Below are 18,068 nucleotides of genomic sequence, written 5' to 3'. Positions count from 1 at the left end.
AATTAAGGGGTGGTAATTATAGGACGGATGTCAGAGGTAGGTTCTTTACTCAGAGGGTAGTAAGGGCGTGGAATGCCCTGCCTGCAGCAGTTGTGGACTCGCCAACTTTAAGGGCGTTCGAATGGTCAGTGGATAGGCATATGGATAACATTGGAATAGTTTAGGTTAGAGGGTCATTAGATTGGTTCCACTGGTCGGCGCAACATCGAGGGCCGAAGGGCCTGTACTGCGCTGGAATGTTCTATTAAAAACATTACAAATTAACAACATCCAGGCAAACATGCAATTAAGACGAGACAAATCTCATTTAGGTCAAAATGGGAGAGCTATGGTCCCACCTACACAGCTAAAGTGTTAGCAATGAAAGATCTCAGATTTCATGCCAAAAAGTCAAATGGTTATAAATGTTGTTATCAGATTAATCAGCACTTAAATAAAAGCAGTTTCATTGATTCACTGTTCTTCAATCTAATAATGGCATGTCCTTTCATCAATAATTCTTTGATACCTTCAGATTTAACTCCCTAATGTGTCTGTTTTCTGGAAATTGTCTCCCAAAAAATGGCTTGCTATGATTCAGCACTTTTTCTACCTAGTTTAAACCAGGTCTATTGAAGGCACCTTTATCTAATGGACTCATTCCCCTGGCTTAGATAAGCATTGGTAATTTACTTGCTTGCATCATTTGTGCCTGAGTTGTGTTGATATCTTGTATGAATACATCTTTCATTTTACTGGCATGTTAAAAACATTTCTCAGAGACACTAAGATGGTACTTACATATTTTGTATTATTCCTCATGTTGGGAATTTAGCATTAATCAGAATTCTCAAGCACATTGGCCTCCCTTCTTTAGAAGCAGAGGCATTGAACAGACACTATTGCTGTACAGATTGATTATGCCCAGGCGCTGAACTATACCATGTTGATCTTTTCACCATGTTTTTTGATCTGCTGCAGGGTCAAGATGGTGATCCAGGGGCAGGACAAGTGTTGTGGTATCTGGGTCCTGAGGTGAGTGTGACTGGCCAGACAACAATGGTTTAGCGCTGCTGCCTCACAGCTCCAGGGACCCAGGTTCGATTACCGCCTTGGGTCACTGTCCGTGCAGAGTCTGCACGTTCTCCCCGTGTCTGCGTGGGTTTCCTCCCACACACCCCCCAAGAGATGTTTGTTAGATGGATCGGCCATGCTAAATTTCTCCTTAACGCCCAAAGATGTGTAGGTTAGAGCAACTGTACCTGGGGTTACAGGGATAGGACTGGGTGGTGAGCCTGGGTAAGCTGGCTGGTCGGAGAGTTGGTGCAGATGAAATGGGTCAATCAGCCTCCTTCTGCACTATAGGGATTCTATAATTCTAACTCGTTTAATTGTCCATTTACCTGCAATTCCTATAGTTCCACACAGCGAAGGTCTCGGTTTCAGAGCTCAGTTAGCTATCTTGATTTCAAATCAAAAAGAATTGTTTTCTCAACTGTTTTTCCTCCAGGGACCACCTGGACCACCCGGCCCACCTGGACAGCCAGGCCCACCCGGACCTGCAGGCTTACCCGGAGGCAATGGCCGACAGGTAAGACAGAGAAATATCCCCCTCAGATATAAATGGCCAGTTCAGTTTAATGTGGACAGATTGTATATATCCAACAGCCCTCACTTTAACACTGATATACCCCTCTCTGTAACACACTGATATACCCCACACCCCTCACTGTAACACTCTGATATATCCCACACCCCTCACTGTAACACTCTGATATATCCCACACCCCTCACTGTAACACTCTGATATATCCCACACCCCCTCACTGTAACACTCTGATATATCCCACACCCCTCACTGTAACACTCTGATATACCCCACACCCCTCACTGTAACACTCTGATATACCCCACACCCCTCACTGTAACACTCTGATATACCCCACACCCCTCACTGTAACACTCTGATATATCCCACACCCCTCACTGTAACACTCTGATATATCCCACACCACTCTCTGTAACACTCTGATATACCCCACACCCCTCACTGTAACACTGTGATATACCCCACACCCCTCACTGTAACACTGTGATATACCCCACACCCCTCACTGTAACGCTCTGATATACCCCACACCCCTCACTGTAACACTCTGATATATCCCACATCCCTCACTGTAACACTCTGATATACCCCACATCCCTCACTGTAACACTCTGATATATCCCACACCCCTGGCTGTAACACTCTGATATATCCCACACCCCTGCTGTAACACTCTGATATATCGTACACCCCTCGCTGTAACACTCTGATATATCCCACACCCCTCGCTGTAACACTGATATATCGTACACCCCACACTGTAACCCTGATATACCTGTACCCCTCACTGTAACACTCTGATATATCCCACACCCCTCGCTGTAACACTGATATATCGTACACCCCACACTGTAACCCTGATATACCTGTACCCCTCACTGTAACACTCTGATATATCCCACACCTCTCACTGTAACACTCTGATATATCCCACACCCCTCACTGTAACACTCTGATATATCCCACACCCCTCGCCGTAACACTGATATATCGTACACCCCACACTGTAACCCTGATATACCTGTACCCCTCATTGTAACATTCTGATATATTGTACAGCACCGAATCTACTTTAAAATTATTTCACATTATGACAAAAGATCTTTCCTATCCTCTGGTGTCTTGTTTTCTGATTAATTATTCACAAGCTCCTGTCTCCCGACATGACTGAGGGGTCCAGAGAGAATTTGCTGAGTTAACCATGTCAGTTTCCTGTAACACTGTCTGACACTGGCCCTGCATCTTGTTCATTCACCATGAGTTGCCACTGCTTTCACTCTGTGAACTGCACTCCTGACATCCCACAGTGCACCATTCTGCGGTTAATCTTTTTTCTATTAACACTTACGAGCAGGATGGGAGGAGTGCGTGATTATAAACCATAAGAAATAGAATCAGGAGGAGGCCATTTGGCCCCTCGAGCCTGCTGTACCATTCAATAGGACTAAGGCTCATCCAGTGTTCCTCACATCCACTTTCCTGTCCTTTTCCTGTAAGCTTCATTCCCTTACTGATCAAAAATCTACCTCCGCCTTAAATATACACAAAGACTCTACCCGCACAGTTCTCTGTGGTAAAGGGTTCCAAAGATTCATAACCCTCTGAGAGAAGAAATTCCTCCTTATCTCAGCCTTGAATTGGTGTCTCTTTATTCTGAGACAATGCCATCTGGCCCCAGGCGCTCCCATGAGGGAAACAGTCTCTCAGCATTTACCCTGTCAAACCCCTTAAGGACCCTATATGTTTCAATGACATCACCTCTCACTTTCCTCAATTCCAGTGAGTAGATTCCCAACCTGTTTAATCTTTCCTCATAATCCCTCCATACCTGGGATCATCCTAATGAACCTTCTCTGAGCTGCCTCCAATCAAATGATATCTTTCCTTAAATAAGCGGTTCAAAACTGTTCACAGTTCTCTAGATGTGGTCTCACCAGAACCTTGTACAGTTGCAGCAAGACTTCCCAACTCTTATACTCCAAACCCCTTCAAATAAGGGCTAACATTCCATTAGTTTTCCCGATTACCTGCTGCAACTGTGTGCTAGCTTTCTGTGTTTTGTGCACAAGTACCCCCAAATCCCTTTATGTTGCAGCTTTCTGCAGTTTCTCTCCATTTAGCCCCACTACTCTGCGGGGCATTAATGTAAGATTTACTCATCAACCTTGTTTACCTTCTCCTGGTCCCCATAATGGAGCAGTCCTTAACCAGGTTTCTTTTGAGAAACACAGAATCATTGTCTATCATAAATAACACTTTTTAATGAGTTGCAAGTATTGATAAGACACTCATAACTGGGACATGTAACTGTCTGTTTCTTCCCAGTGAATTCTCCTCCAATGCGTGCACACACAGACACACATACATACATACTCACAGACACACGCACACGCACACATACACACACGCACACACAGACACACAGATGGAGACGGGCCTTAGTGGATGACCTTATGAAATACAGGAGAAGTTAATGGAACCTCGATGGTGTTGACCTGGAGATCTCCGTGTGATCTCCTGATGGATATCTGGGAGTTGTCCTGACTGGTCGCAGCTTTGTAGGTCAAAATGCAGCCCAGTTTCAGTCAGATGAGGGTTTTCTGGCTCAGGTTGATAGCCACGTGCGATGTTAGACAAGGTATTAGAGAGCGAGCCTGTTCAGGAAGCCTTCCGTCCTCCACTGGTTCCTCAACATGACTGACTTCAAAAATCAGCAGGTTCACAAGTTAAGTCCCTCTCATGTTCAAGTGGCCCTTTCAATGCTTTTGCCAGTTCCAGAGATCAGCCAGATCTTCCGCAAGTATCTCAAAGGTCAGCTGGTCTCTGGGAAGAGGCCAGCGTGTTGACAAATCCAAGATGAATTTGTGATCTTCTTTTAAAAAAAAGAACGTACAAATCATGGACACGTCCTTCCCATTTACAAACGGAAAGCTGCCTCTCGACACACAGGATGCTAACATAACCACTGTCTTTATTTTCCAGGGAATTCCAGGGAATGATGGGATGCCCGGTGCCCCCGGACTTCCAGGAACGGTATTTGTGTTTATTTGATGGTTTGGGATGCGAAGGAAGTGAGATGTTTCCCAAGGTTGTGTATAATTGACAGGCCCTAATCTCCCAAGCCGGTAGACTGAATCATAACTGCGTTTCCTGAAGGATTTCTATTTCTATCAGTGGGAGTTGATCTTCCCGTGCCTTCTGCTGTTGTAACTGCTTCAAATGATATCGGTAACTGTACCACTCAGTAATACATGTTAAAAAAGACCTCCCAGCAGGTGTCCAAATCACTTACCTTTTCTATAAGATCTAGCCGGCAGTGCTCATTCCCCGATTGGATATAGCCTCACGCTGGCAAAAGCTGAGTAGTTTTTTATTGGGTCAAAGGAATAGCCTTTCTCGGATCTACGAAGAACGTGTGCAGTTTTCCCCTCCCAGTCATTCCAACCTCTGCCTCCAGTCAGACCCTCCACCACCCTCAGTGACTGTAGTCCTACAGCTGGCCCCCCCCCCGAGTGGCTGGCCAGTTGTCCAGCTGTCGGTGGAATGGAATTTAAAAGTAGGGAAGTTTTACTGCAGCTGTTAGCAAGTGTGAGGTAGAAATAATAGTAGGAGGGATTATTATTTAAAGGGCAAAAAGCTGCAGCATGCTACGGTGCAGAGGGACCTGGGGGTCCTTGTGCACGAGTCGCAAAAACCCAGTCTGCAGGTGCAGCAGGTGATCAGGAAGGCAAATGGGATGTTGGCCTTTATAACGAGGGGGATAGAATATAAAAGTAGGGAGGTCTTGCTGCAACTGTACAGGGTACTAGTGAGGCCGCAGCTGGAGTACTGTGTGCAGTTTTGGTCACCACACTTGCGCAAGGATATATTGGCCTTGGAAGGAGTGCAGAGGAGGTTCACTAGGCTGATACCGGAGATGAGGGGGTTGAACTATGAAGAGAGGCTGAATAGACTGGGTCTGTACTCGTTGGAGTTTACAAGGATGAGGAGGGATCTTATAGAGACGTATAAGATAATGAAGGGGATGGATAGGGTAGAGGTAGAGAGATTCTTCCCGCTTAGAAAGGACAGCAGGACTAGAGGGCACAGCCTCAAGATAAGTGGGGGGCAGTTTAGATCAGAGTTGAGGAGGAACTTCTTCACTCAAAGGGTGGTGAATCTCTGGAATTCTCTGCCCGTTGAAGTGGTGGAGGCTGCCTCGCTAAATATATTTAAGTCACGGGTAGATAGGTTTCTGATAGACAGGGGAATTAAGGGTTATGGGGAGAAAGCGGGAAGGTGGAACTGATCCACTTCAGATCAGCCATGATCTTATTGAATGGCGGGGCAGGCTCGAAGGGCTAGATGGCCTACTCCTGCTCCTATTTCTTATGTTCTTATGTACAGGGACTTGGTGAGACCACAAGTATTGGCCTCCTTATGTGAAAAAGATACATAATTATGTTCGGAGCAGTTCAGAGGAGGTTTACACAATTCATCCCTGACTTATCTTGTGAGGAAAGGTTGATCAGGTTCGGCCTACATCCTCCAGCTGAGACATGTCAGACCCTGAAGGGACTGGATAGAGTGGATACCAGGAGACGCTTCCAGCTGGGAGGGAACCAGAACTCAAGGACATCGTTTAAGAATAAAAGGGTGGGATTTTCCCGAGCAAATTCCAAGTGTTGAATTTGCTTAAAAACTGGAGTAAATCCTGCTGGATTTTTCAGCGGGAGTTTCAAAATTATCCTTCCACACTCTGTCCATCGTTGCAGAGTGCAGTAGCGTGAATCATACTGAAAATCAGGGGGTAGGACCTATCCCCGCTGGAGAGGCCAGCAGCATAATGCTGAGTGGGTCACTGCGCCTGTGCTGATCTGTCAGTGCCGAGATCAGCGCGGGCTCAGTGGCCCCGCACTGCTGGCCCCCCAATTACTGGGCAGCACAACACCCCCTCCCCCCCCTCCCCCCCCTCCCCCCACCCATTGCTGCCCTCCGAACCTCTCAACCCCGATCGCTGACCCCCTCCTGAACATGTCCAGGCCAGCTTCGACTGCCCCCCAGCCTACCTCAACGTCATCAGACTGGCAGTGCCAAGGTGCCAGTGCCCAGTTAGTGAGGAGCTGTTGTAAACCGTGCTGGAGTGGAACACTCCTGGACTGAGAGGGGTGGGGAAGAGAGTCAGGCGGGATGGGATGGGGGGTGCAGGGGCTAGCAGGCCTGGAGACTCCAATCCCGGGCTCGCTAATGATATTTAAAGTATATTGAAACTGCCATTTAAATAATTTGTGACATCGATCGCCGGAGACTGTGGTGCCCAGCGGGGAACCCACAAAACAGCCTCGGCTCCAGTCTCTCGGCTCCCTGCACTACAGCACAGCGGCTGGGAGAATCACCCCCGAGAGGGCTCACTTCGGGGTGACTGAGACGGGGAGAATGTTTTTCGCTGGGATGGTCTTCAGCCCACGGAATTGTCTTCCCCAGGAGGTAGTGGGAGCTGGGTCATTGAATTATTCAAGCCGGAGTTATATTTTTTGCTAGATAAGGGAGACAGGGTTATGGGGAGCAAACAACAAAGTGGAATTGTGACAACAACCAGACCAGCAAAGATCTCATTGAACGGTGGAGCAGGCTTGAAGGGCCAAATGGCCTTCTCCTGCTCCCGAGTCTTATGTTCCTTCTCCTCTCCATAGGTTACAGCCTCCCAGAGCCCTTTACATTCCCCCCCCAACCCCCAGGGTCCTGTTCCTGTCCCATTCCCTTTCCCAGACCCCCCTTCCCAGACTCTCTGACTCTCTCACCCTTGCAGATTCTTTCCCTCACTCCCTCCCAAACCCTCTTATAGTTCCCCCCCTCCCAGTGTCACCTGCTCCCAGAGACACTCCCCACCTTCTCGCTGCCGCTCCTATTTCACCCTGCCCCTCTCTCACAGACCCTCTCCCAGTCTCCACCCCAGGGTTTCGGTGACAGAGGCTGATGGGCTGACTCACTGTGATACATGGGAGGCATTGAGAGTAACAGGACAAAGCATGGGGGGGGGTTGGTGTTTGTACTCACTGGGACCCCCCTCTCAGGGAAGCTGCACTGAACTGATGCTGATTTCCTTGGGGGGAGGGGTTCAGATGGATGGTTAATTCTATGCAGCTGACTTTATGTGACTAGTCTCAATGAGGCAATTATTTCAAACACCACCCTTTATTTTCCAGACTTCACTGTCGCTGGTAGCTGACAGGAACAGTTCTTACTACAAGGTAAGGGCAGACTGTCAGAGACAGACTTTAAAGATATTGATACTTTGAAAAGGAATTGGATATATGTTTGATAAACAGGGCAGCACGGTAGCACAGTGGTTAGCACTGCTGCTTCACAGCTCCAGGGACCTGGGTTCGATTCCCGGCTCGGGTCACTGTCTGTGTGGAGTTTGCACATTCTCCTCGTGTCTGCGTGGGTTTCCTCCCACAGTCCAAAGATGTGCGGGTTAGGTTGATTGGCCATGCTAAGAAATTGCCTCGTAGTGTCCTGAGATGTGTAGGTTAGTGGGTATAATATGTAGGGATGTAGGGGTAGGGAATGGGTGGGATTGTGGTCGGTGCAGACTCGATGGGCCGAAGGGCCTCTTTCTGTGCTGTAGGGTTCTATAATTCTTTCTCTGAGTCAAAGGCCGATGGGGAAAGGGTGGGACAATGGTCTAATTGGATGGTTCTTTGAGAGAGTTAGTAGAGGGTTGAATGGTCGCCTTTGTGCTGGTAATAAACCTATGCGACTATTAGTGCGTTGATGATGATGTGGTGAAATAAGACTACCTATCTGTTTCTGTAACCGAACTGTCAACACGTTTAAAAATAAACGGCAAATCCTTTAAAAGTAATGATAAAAGTGGCAGTAAAAGGCATTCCCTACAAAACTGTGAAGTATTTTAATGGCATGTCCATTTTAAGGTGTTTATATTTCCTTCACGCAAATCATCTGTCATCCATTACCAAACCTCCTGCCATATTTCACTCTCATATGAGCAGTTTGGCCGTCCAGAGACAGAATGAGAGCCAGAAGATCTCCAACAACATCAGACGTAAATAAGGTTGCCAACTCTCTAAGCTTAAGCTGGAGTATGTAAGAGTTAAATATTAATTTTCAGGATACTGATGTGAGCAAACCAGGGGGTAAATCATTGAAAAAATCCTTTCGATACAATTTTTGTTTATTAGTCACAGAAGATATTGAAGGTGAAAAGGATGAATGTTCGGCGCAACATCGAGGGCTGAAGGGCCTGTGCTGCGCTGTATGTTCTTGGATTGGCTGGGGTAAATGAGCTTTGTGAGAATACACATGTTGAGTGATAGTAAAATGGGAACGGAAATAATACTGAAATCTGCAGGAATACATTCAACCAAAGATTCCAATCGTTCAACTTGGCCACTGCGTCTGGCCCAGTGTCTCATCACCTATTTACCACATCAATGATTGACAGGACACCTTTTTTAAATTTATTCACGGGATTTCGCTGGCTGGGCCAGCATTTATTGCCCATCCATTTATTGCCCTTGAGATGGTGTTGGTGAGCTGCCTTCTTGAATCACCGCAGTCTGGTGTAAGTGCACCCAGTGCCGTTAGGGAGGAAATTTCAGGATTTTGATCCCGCGACAGTGAAGAAAGGGTGATATCTTTCCAGGATGGTGAGTGACTTGGAGGGAACCTCCAGGTGTTCCCGTGTATCTGCTGCCCTTGTCCTATTAAATGGCAGTGGTCGTGGATTTGGAAGGTGCTGCCTCAGGAGCCTTGGTGAGTTCCTGCAGTGCATCTTGTCGATGATATACACTGTGTCACTGCATCAGTGACAAAAAGAGTTTGTGGAAGGGTGACAATCAAGTGGTCTGCTGTGTCCTGGATGGTGTTGAGCTTCTTGAGTGTTGTGGGCCCTGCACTCACCCAGGAAAGTGGAGGACACTCCATCACACTCCTGTCTTGTGGCTTGTAGGTGGTGGATAGGCTTTCGGAGTTCACAGATGAGTTACTCACCACTGCTTCCTGTAGTAGCCATAGTATTTATATGGCTGGTCCAGCTCCGTTTCAGGTGAATGGTAACCGCCAGGTGATTCAGCGACACTAATGCTATTGAATGTCAACGGCAGGTGTCTAGATTCTCTCCTGTTGGAGATGGGCATTGCCTGGCACTTGTGTGGCACAGTTGTTACTTGGCAGTTGTCAACTGGTGCCTGGATATTGTCCAGGACTTCATATATTTGTTCATGTTTGAACCAAGGTTGTAATGAGGTCAAGAGCTCAGTGACTCTGGCGAAACCCAAACTGGACATCAATGAGCAGGTTATTGTTGAGTTGGCACCACTTGCTAGCACTGTTGATGACCCTTGCCATCGCTTCACTGAAGATGACAGTAGATTGATGGGGTGGTAACTGGCCAAGTTGGATTTGTCCTGCTTTTTGAGTACAGGACATACCTGGGCAATTTTCCATATTGTCAGATAGATAGAACGTAGAACATTACAGCACAGTACAGGCCCTTCAGCCCTCAGTGTTGTGCCGAGCTGTGTCCAATCCCAAGATCAAGCTCTCCCCTCTCTACGCCAGTGTCGTAACTGTACTGCAAGAGCTTGGCTAGGGGAGTGGCAAGTTTTGGAGCACAAGTCTTCAGGACTATTGCTAGAACATTGTCATAGCCTTGCAGTATCCAGTGGCTTCATCTCTTTCTTGATATCACGTGGAGTGAATCAAATTGACTGAAGATTGAAGATCTACAATGCTGGGCACCTCAGGAGAAGGTTGAGTATTTCTGCATCCTTGCCACCTTCAGCACTTCCTCCAAGTGGTGATCAACATGACGGAGTCCTGATTCACCAGCTGAGGCCAGCACGAGGCCTCCTGCCATATAGAACATAGAACATAGAACATAGAACATTACAGCGCAGAACAGGCCCTTCGGCCCACGATGTTGCGCCGACCAGTTACAAAAACAATGACCCACTAGCCTATACCAATCCCTTTTCGTCCATAAACCTATCCAGAGATCTCTTAAACGCCCCCAAACTAGACGCATTTACAACTGCAGCAGGCAGGGCATTCCAATCCCTCACCACCCGCTGGGTAAAGAACCTACCCCTGACATCCGTCCTGTAGCTACCCCCCCTTAATTTAAAGCCATGCCCCCTCGTGCTAGCTTTCTCCATCCGAGGAAAAGACTTGTTGCCCTGAGATCTCCGCAGGTGGGATGGATGTTAATTCCATTCCTTTAGTTTCCAGCCAGCAGTGGGTTTGAATTGAATGAGATTCCCCAAAATATGGACATCTCAATGTACCACTGAAGTTTCCATGGTTACACAGAGAAGTGGTCGCGTAGGAATTGGGAGTAAACCTATTCAGCTCCTCACGTTTGTCCTTCCATGAAATTAAATCTAACCTTAACTCCAGTTACTCACATTGGTTATATATTCCTCAAGGGCTTGGCAACAAGGCTGGAAAGTTATGTTACAGCCACATAGAACTGTTCGACGCAACTTGTGGGCCGAAGGGCCTGTTTGTGCGGTAGTTTTTCTATGTTTCTATGTAACTCTGATCAGATACGATTTAGAGTTCGGCGTTCAGTTTTGACTCAGTACCTGAGCAAAGATGGATTCATCTTGAGCTCTTGTAGACTCACTTGTTTGATCCTAGGGCTGAAAGAGTTAGTCAGTGAGGACAAGTTGCAGAGACCAGCCTTATGTACGACCTTCCCCTGTGTGTAGAAGATTAAAGGGTGAAGTAATTGAATGTTTAAAGTGATAAAATAATTTGATAGTGAAGAGGTATTGCTGGACGGGTGGAGGAATGAACAGCGTGGAGTCATAACCTTAAAATTAGAGGTAATGTATGCTGAGAGAGTGCCGGGAACGGCGGCATTCCAGTGTTAGTATCCTAAGAGTTGCCTGTTCCTTCCTTTTTTGATCCTTATTTTTTTTCCCCATTCTGTGTGTTTGCAGACGTTTTGTGGTAACTGTAGTTTTGGATTTCCTGGAGCGCAGGCATTCACCGGGGCAAAGGTAGAACAAGTCGAACATGGCACTCCCGGAGCAGCTGGTGTGGACCATTGCGAGAAGGTCAGTCTGCCCGTGAAGGCCACTCTTTAATTTCTAATCTTTCCGCAGGCAGGCGCTGGTGCTATCAGCTGGAGTTCACCACCCCAGTGGTTTCAGTGTCAGCAACTTATAGAGCGTGTTTCCAAGGTTCCACCCCACTTCAAAAGGCTGCCCAGACACAGGAACCCTCCTTCACCAACCTTCCCTCAACCATTAGCTGTCCGAGGATTCACCTACGCACAAGTCCCTCACTTTCCGAGACAGAACAATGCCCACAGGCGTGGGCCAAGGGCAGGACTCACCTCGAGGATAGGAGGATAAGCTTAAAAATGAGGAACAGTGGTGATCTGAAGAGATATAGAATCATCTGTAAAATGTAATAGCAAGGAACTAATCAATAAGGCCAACAGGATGAGTCCAATGATGGAATATAAAAGGAGAGAAAGGTTAGCTACAACAAAACAAAACCCTGGTTAGGCGATATCTGGGTGCAGTGTTCTCACCTCACCCAAGGAAGCATCTGCTGGTCTTGGAAATGACAGATTCACCACACAACATTACCAATGCGCCGTTAGATTATGGGGCAAGATCACACAAACTCAATTTGCACTCCCTGGAATATACACAAGCAGTAACGTGGTGGAGTTGTTGCTAGATTTGTAATCCAGAGGGTAATGCTTGGGGACCCGGGTTCGAATCCCATCACGGCAAATGTTGAAACTCAATAAAAACTCGGAATTAAAGTCTAATGATGACCATGTCAATTGTCATTAAAAACCCATCTGGTTCCCTAATATCCTTTAGGGAAGGAAATCTGCCGTCCTTACCTGGTCTGACCTACCTGTGACCCCAGAGCCACAGAGTGTGGTTGACTCTCTTAAATGCCCTCTGAAATGGCCTGGTAAGCTGGTCAGTTCAGGGCAATTAGGGAATGGGCAGTAAATGCTGGCCCAGTGATGCCCACACCACATGAATGAATTTTTAAAAGTTACTTAAAATGTTTGACAGCATCTGTGGAGAGAGAATAGATGTGGAGATGCCGGCATTGGGCCAAGGTAAACACAGTGAGAAGTCTCACAACACCAGGTTAAAGTCCAACAGGTTTAATTTGATAGTAATCAGGTAAGTTTTTAAGTAAGATAGTAATAGGGGAAAGTTTTTCACTCAGAGGGTGGTGAGTGAGTGGAATCGGCTGCCGTCGGTGGTGGTGGAGGCGAACTCGCTGGGGTCTTTTAAAAGACTTCTGGATGAGTATATGGGGTTTAATGGGATTGGGAGTTACAGGTAGTTCTATGGCCTGGTAGGCATGGATATGATTGGCGCAACTTGTGGGCCGAAGGGCCTGTTTGTGCTGTAGTGTTCTACGTTCTATGTTCTAAACCCACAATCTTTCAGAAACAGCATTTACTATCAAATAAACTGGTTGGACTTTAACCTGGTGTTAAGAACAAAGAACAACACAGCACGGGAAACAGGCCCTTTGGCCCAACGAGCCCGCGCCGCCATTTTTACAAGTCCCCTCTCCACCCATGACCCCATGTCTATGCTTGTGGCACTCCACATTGGAAACCAGATTGAGGGGAGACTAATTTAGGGACAATTTGTTACACCAATCAGCCTAAGAGCACATCTTTGGGGTGTGGGAGAGGAAACCGGAGCACCCGGAGAAAACCCACGCAAGCACGGGGAGAATGTGCAAACTCCCACAGACACTGTTGTGAGACTTCTCACTGAGAGAGAATAGAGCCAACGTTTCAAGTCTGGATGACCCTTCCTCGAATACACTTAGACTTGCTGAGATTTTGCAGCATTTTCTGTTTCTGTTTCAGGTTCCAGCAGGATTTTGCCTTTATATAGAATATTTCACAGCGATATACCCAACTAGTCCATATTCCTCCCAATCCACTGCCTTCACCTCAGTCTCTCGGCGTATCATCTTTTCTCTCACATACTTACCAAGTTTGCCTTTGAATGAATCTCATTTGCCACAATCACTTCCCGGGATAGCCGACTGCATATTCTAAACATTTTCTCAGTGGTGAGATGTGTCCTTATTTTTCTATTGGATTTATTAGGAACTATCTTTTTTTGACCCCTTAGTTTTGAATTTTCTAACAAATTGAAACATTCTCTCCACATCCGTCCAACCCATTCATAATTAGAAAGATTTCAATCTGACATCAGCTCGTAGTCAGTTCCTTTCTAAAAGATAAAACCACAGTCCTCAGTTCTGGTACCATTCTTGTAAATCTTTTCTGCAATTAGAACATAGAACACCACAGCACAAACAGGCCCTTCGGCCCACGAGTTGCGCCGATCACATCAACACCTATCTATAACCCCCAATCCCATAAAACCCCATATACTCATCCAGAAGTCTTTTAAAAGACCCCAGCGAGTTCGCCTCCACCACCACTGACGGCAGCCGATTCCATTCACTCACCACCCTCTGAGTGAAAAACTTACCCCTAACATCACTTCTGTACTTTCCTCCCCGCACCTTAAACCTGTGTCCTCTCGTAGCGACCATTTCAACCCGGGGGAATAGCCTCTGAGAATCCACCCTATCTATTCCTCTCAACATTTTATAAACTGCTATCAGGTCGCCTCTCAACCTACGTCTCTCCAGGGAAAAGAGACCCAGTTCCCTCAACCTAACTTCATAAGGCATGCCTCCCAGTCCAGGCAACATCCTTGTAAATCTCCTCTGTACCCTCTCAATAGCTTCTACATCTTTCCTATAGTGAGGCAACCAGAACTGCGCACAGTACTCCAAGTAAGGCCTGACAAGGGTCTTATAAAGTTGCAGCATTACCTCCCGACTCCTAAACTCAATCCCTCGATTAATGAAGGCCAGTACACCATACGCCTTCTTGACCACCTCCTCCACCTGCGAGGCCGATTTAAGGCCAATTCAGCTACTGTTTCTGTGTCCTCTCTGTATTATGGAGATCAGATCTGTGCGCGGTACTCTCAGGGTCAGAGCTGTGCCTGCAGTACAAATATTGGAACTCTGGACAGTGAAAATACAGCAGCTGCAATGGAACGGAATATCGGGAGCTGTGTTTAATGGGCAGCTAATCCCAAATCTCTGTTTTATTGTGCAGCGTGACCAGGGTGCTATACACGTTCAACACAACTTCTCAATTTTTGACTCTGAACCCTGAGAAATAAATCCCATTTTCATTGCGTTGTTACTCATTACTTTTCCGGCTTGGGTCACTGTCTATGTGGTGTCTACATTCTCCCCATGTCTGTGTGGATTTCCTCCCAGTGCTCCGGTTTCCTCCCACTCTCCAAAGATGTGCAGGTTAGGTGGATTGTTCGTGCTAAATTGCCCCTTAGTGTCAGGGTGACCAGCTAGGGTAAATGCATGGAGTTGTGGGGATAGGGTCTGGGTGGGGTTGTGGTCACTGCAGACTCGATGGGCTGAATGGTCTCCTTCTTTGTTACGCCGGTTTCTGTCTTCTCCAGTCTAACTCCCCTTGATGCCTGAGGAAAGTGCGTTTATAATACAGTCAAACAGGTTGAATGTCTAAACCCGCAAATCTTTCCAAACGTGCCAATGGCTGGTGTTCTCCTCCTAATCATCACTTGATATGAAATGGTGCTCCTCAAACTCTTAATCCCTTAGAGGTACGCTCTGGGGAAGCTGTCTTAGAGGGAGGTTCTTTTGAGGTGGTGTTTTCTGAGGCTTTGTTTGCGAACGTCTGTAGTTTCAGTGTATGTTAGCACGGGAATCAACTCCAACTACGCTGATCTCGCCACCCCTGAAATCACCTACATTTCTGAAGGCCACGTGTGTGTGGTAGCTCCTTCATCAGGTTGAGACTTGCTTCTGGGATGTTGAGACAGGAAGAGGTGATTTCATTGAGGTGCTTAGGATTTTAAAAGGAACATAGAACATAGAGAAACTACAGCACAAACAGGCCCTTCGGCCCACAAGTTGCGCTGACCATATCCCTACCGACTAGGCGCACCTATAACCCTCAATCCTATTAAGTCCCATGTACTCACCCAGAAGTCTCTTAAAACATCCTATCAAATTTGCCTCCACCACCATCACTGACGGCAGCCACCCTCTGAGTGAAAAACTTACCCCTGACATCTCCTCTGTACCTACTCCCCAGCACCTTAAACCTGTGTCCTCCTGTGGCAGCCATTTCAGCCCTGGGAAAAAGCCTCCAAGAATCCACTCGATCAATACCTCCCAACATCTTATACACATCTATCAGGTCACTTCCCATCCTTTGTCTCTCCAGGGAGAAAAGACTGAGTTCCCTCAACCTATCTTCATAAGGCATGTCACCCAATCCAGGCAACATCCTTGTAAATCTCCTCTGCACCCTTTCTATAGCTTCCACATCTTTCCTGTAATGAGGTGACCAGAACTGCGCACAGTGGTCCAATTGGGGTCTGACTAAGGTCATATAAAGCTGCAGCATTACCTCCCGACTCCTAAACTCAATCTTAATGAAGGCCAGTACACCATACGCCTTCTTGATCACATCCTCTACCTGTGAGGCCGACTTCAGAGTCCTATCGACCTGGACCCCAAGGTCCTTCTGATCCTCTACACTGCCAAGAGTTTAAGATATTCAGAGTTTTTGATATTATACTCCTATGAATATTTTTAAGATTATTGGGGATAGATCAGAATGTGGAATTGACAACACAAACTGATCAGCCATGATCTTATCAAAAGGCAGAGCAGACACAAGGGCCTTCTGATCCTATTTTGTATATTAGTATATCAAAACACAGAGAGCAAACTGGGTCCTGTTCCTGTCCGCTGATAATATAACTTCTCTTTCTCTTTCCTTCACAGTGCAAACAGCAGCAACGAGAACTCCCCAGAATAGAGGAGGAGGTGGTATGTATCCTGAAACATCAAAGTCTTATTATTACACTCACTGCCCTTCTTCCTGTGGGTTTTCTGAGATCCCAGATGGTTAGAGCAAGGGGCACAGCAGAGTCACTGCAGCTGCTCCCTTTTCTGTCAATGACTTTACCTAAAGGATGTGGGACTCACTATCACACAGAATAGTTGCGGGACATCGTAACAAGATGATTAAGAAGCTGAACAAACACATGAGAGAGAAATAAATTTAACAATTAACCAAACAAGTTTTAACCAGCTCTCACATCAACCTAGGGGATTGATTGAAATATTTCTAACCAACTTTTGTCACCTAGATAGTTCCTGTTAATTATGATCACATAGTTGCGGGTGTTTCGAGTGAAAAACTCTCCTTAACATTTCTGCTGAATATTTATTTCTCAGCCAACCATCTAAACAGGTTACAGAGTAGGCACACAGCTCCAAAGTGTGATTCCAACCTCTCCCCTGAGGATCTAACCCATGACCGACTGGTATCAATAGTGGATCATCATCTACAACATTATATATTAGCCTATCCCATCTGTTAACCCTTTATACTACACCTCCCCCCACCCTTGTAGTATACTATTATACAATAATAGAACACAGAACACTACAGCACAAACAGGCCCTTCGGCCCACAAGTTGCACCGATCATACCTACCAGAACTATCTGTAACTCCCAATCCCATTAAATCCCATATACTCATCCAGAAGTCTTTTAAAAGACCCCAGTGAGTTTGCCTCTACCACCACCGACGGCAGCCGATTCCACTCACTCACCACCCTCTGAGTGAAAAACTTACCCCTGACATCTCCTCTGTACCTGCTCCCCAGCACCTTAAACCTGTGTCCTCTCGTAGCGATTGTTTCAGCCCTGGGAAATAGCCTCCAAGAATCCACCCTATCTATTCCTCTCAACATTTATAAACCTCTATCAGGTCGCCTCTCAACCTTCGTCTCTCCAGGGAGAAGAGACCGAGCTCCCTCAATCTATCTTCATAAGGCATGCCTCCCAATCCAGGCAACATCCTTGTAAATCTCCTCTGCACCCTTTCAATAGCTTCCACATCCTTCCTGTAGTGAGGAGACCAGAACTGCGCACAGTACTCCAAGTGGGGTCTGACAAGGGTCTTATAAAGTTGCAGCATTATCTCCCGACTCCTAAACTCAATCCCTCGATTAATGAAGGCCAGTACACCATACGCCTTCTTGACCACATCCTCCACCTGCGAGGTCGATTTAAGAGTCCTATGGACCTGAACCCCAAGGTCCTTCTGCTCTTCAACACTGCTAAGAGTCCTACCTTTGATGTTGTATTCCTTCACCCTATTGGACCTGCCAAAATGGACCACTACACATTTATCCGTGTTGAAATCCATCTGCCACTTCTCCGCCCAGTCTTGCATCCTATCTATGTGAAACTATAAACATGACATTTCTCTAACTTCCTATTGGGAACTACAGAGTCTGCTGGACTCCAGCTCTGGGAGATTCCATCTTCCCCAGTATTCTCAGCCCATAGAGAAGATGGCTTGGAGACATGAGGGTA

General features: G+C 46.6%; 2 protein-coding genes and 1 long non-coding RNA gene across 3 annotated transcripts in view; all 3 read left to right on the top strand.

Moving 5' to 3' along the window:
- Nucleotides 1–4,434, top strand: part of LOC145357700 (uncharacterized) — a 64,314-nt gene extending 59,880 nt beyond the window's left edge. The window contains exons 14-16 of the mRNA XM_080211126.1: nt 961–1,014; nt 1,490–1,570; nt 4,306–4,434. Of these exons, the coding sequence (XP_080067252.1) occupies nt 961–1,014; nt 1,490–1,570; nt 4,306–4,434 (264 nt within the window). The remainder of the gene's footprint in view (nt 1–960; nt 1,015–1,489; nt 1,571–4,305) is intronic.
- Nucleotides 4,435–4,567: 133 nt separating this feature from the next.
- On the top strand, nt 4,568–11,649 carry LOC145357731 (uncharacterized). Its single transcript, XR_013889361.1, has 3 exons — nt 4,568–4,621; nt 7,774–7,818; nt 11,539–11,649. It is a non-coding gene; the product is annotated as an uncharacterized LOC145357731 (long non-coding RNA).
- Nucleotides 11,650–16,466: 4,817 nt separating this feature from the next.
- Nucleotides 16,467–18,068, top strand: part of LOC145358007 (uncharacterized) — a 79,471-nt gene continuing 77,869 nt past the window's right edge. Inside the window, exon 1 of the mRNA XM_080211684.1 lies at nt 16,467–16,507. The gene's annotated coding sequence lies outside the window, so the exon portion shown is untranslated. The remainder of the gene's footprint in view (nt 16,508–18,068) is intronic.

Source organism: Carcharhinus amblyrhynchos, chromosome 24, assembly GCF_965287045.1.
Source record: "Carcharhinus amblyrhynchos chromosome 24, sCarAmb.v2.hapA, whole genome shotgun sequence".
Classification (NCBI taxonomy): Eukaryota; Metazoa; Chordata; class Chondrichthyes; order Carcharhiniformes; family Carcharhinidae; genus Carcharhinus; species Carcharhinus amblyrhynchos.
The sequence above is the reverse complement of the archived record's forward strand: the minus strand, read 5'-3'. Positions and strand labels throughout refer to the sequence as shown.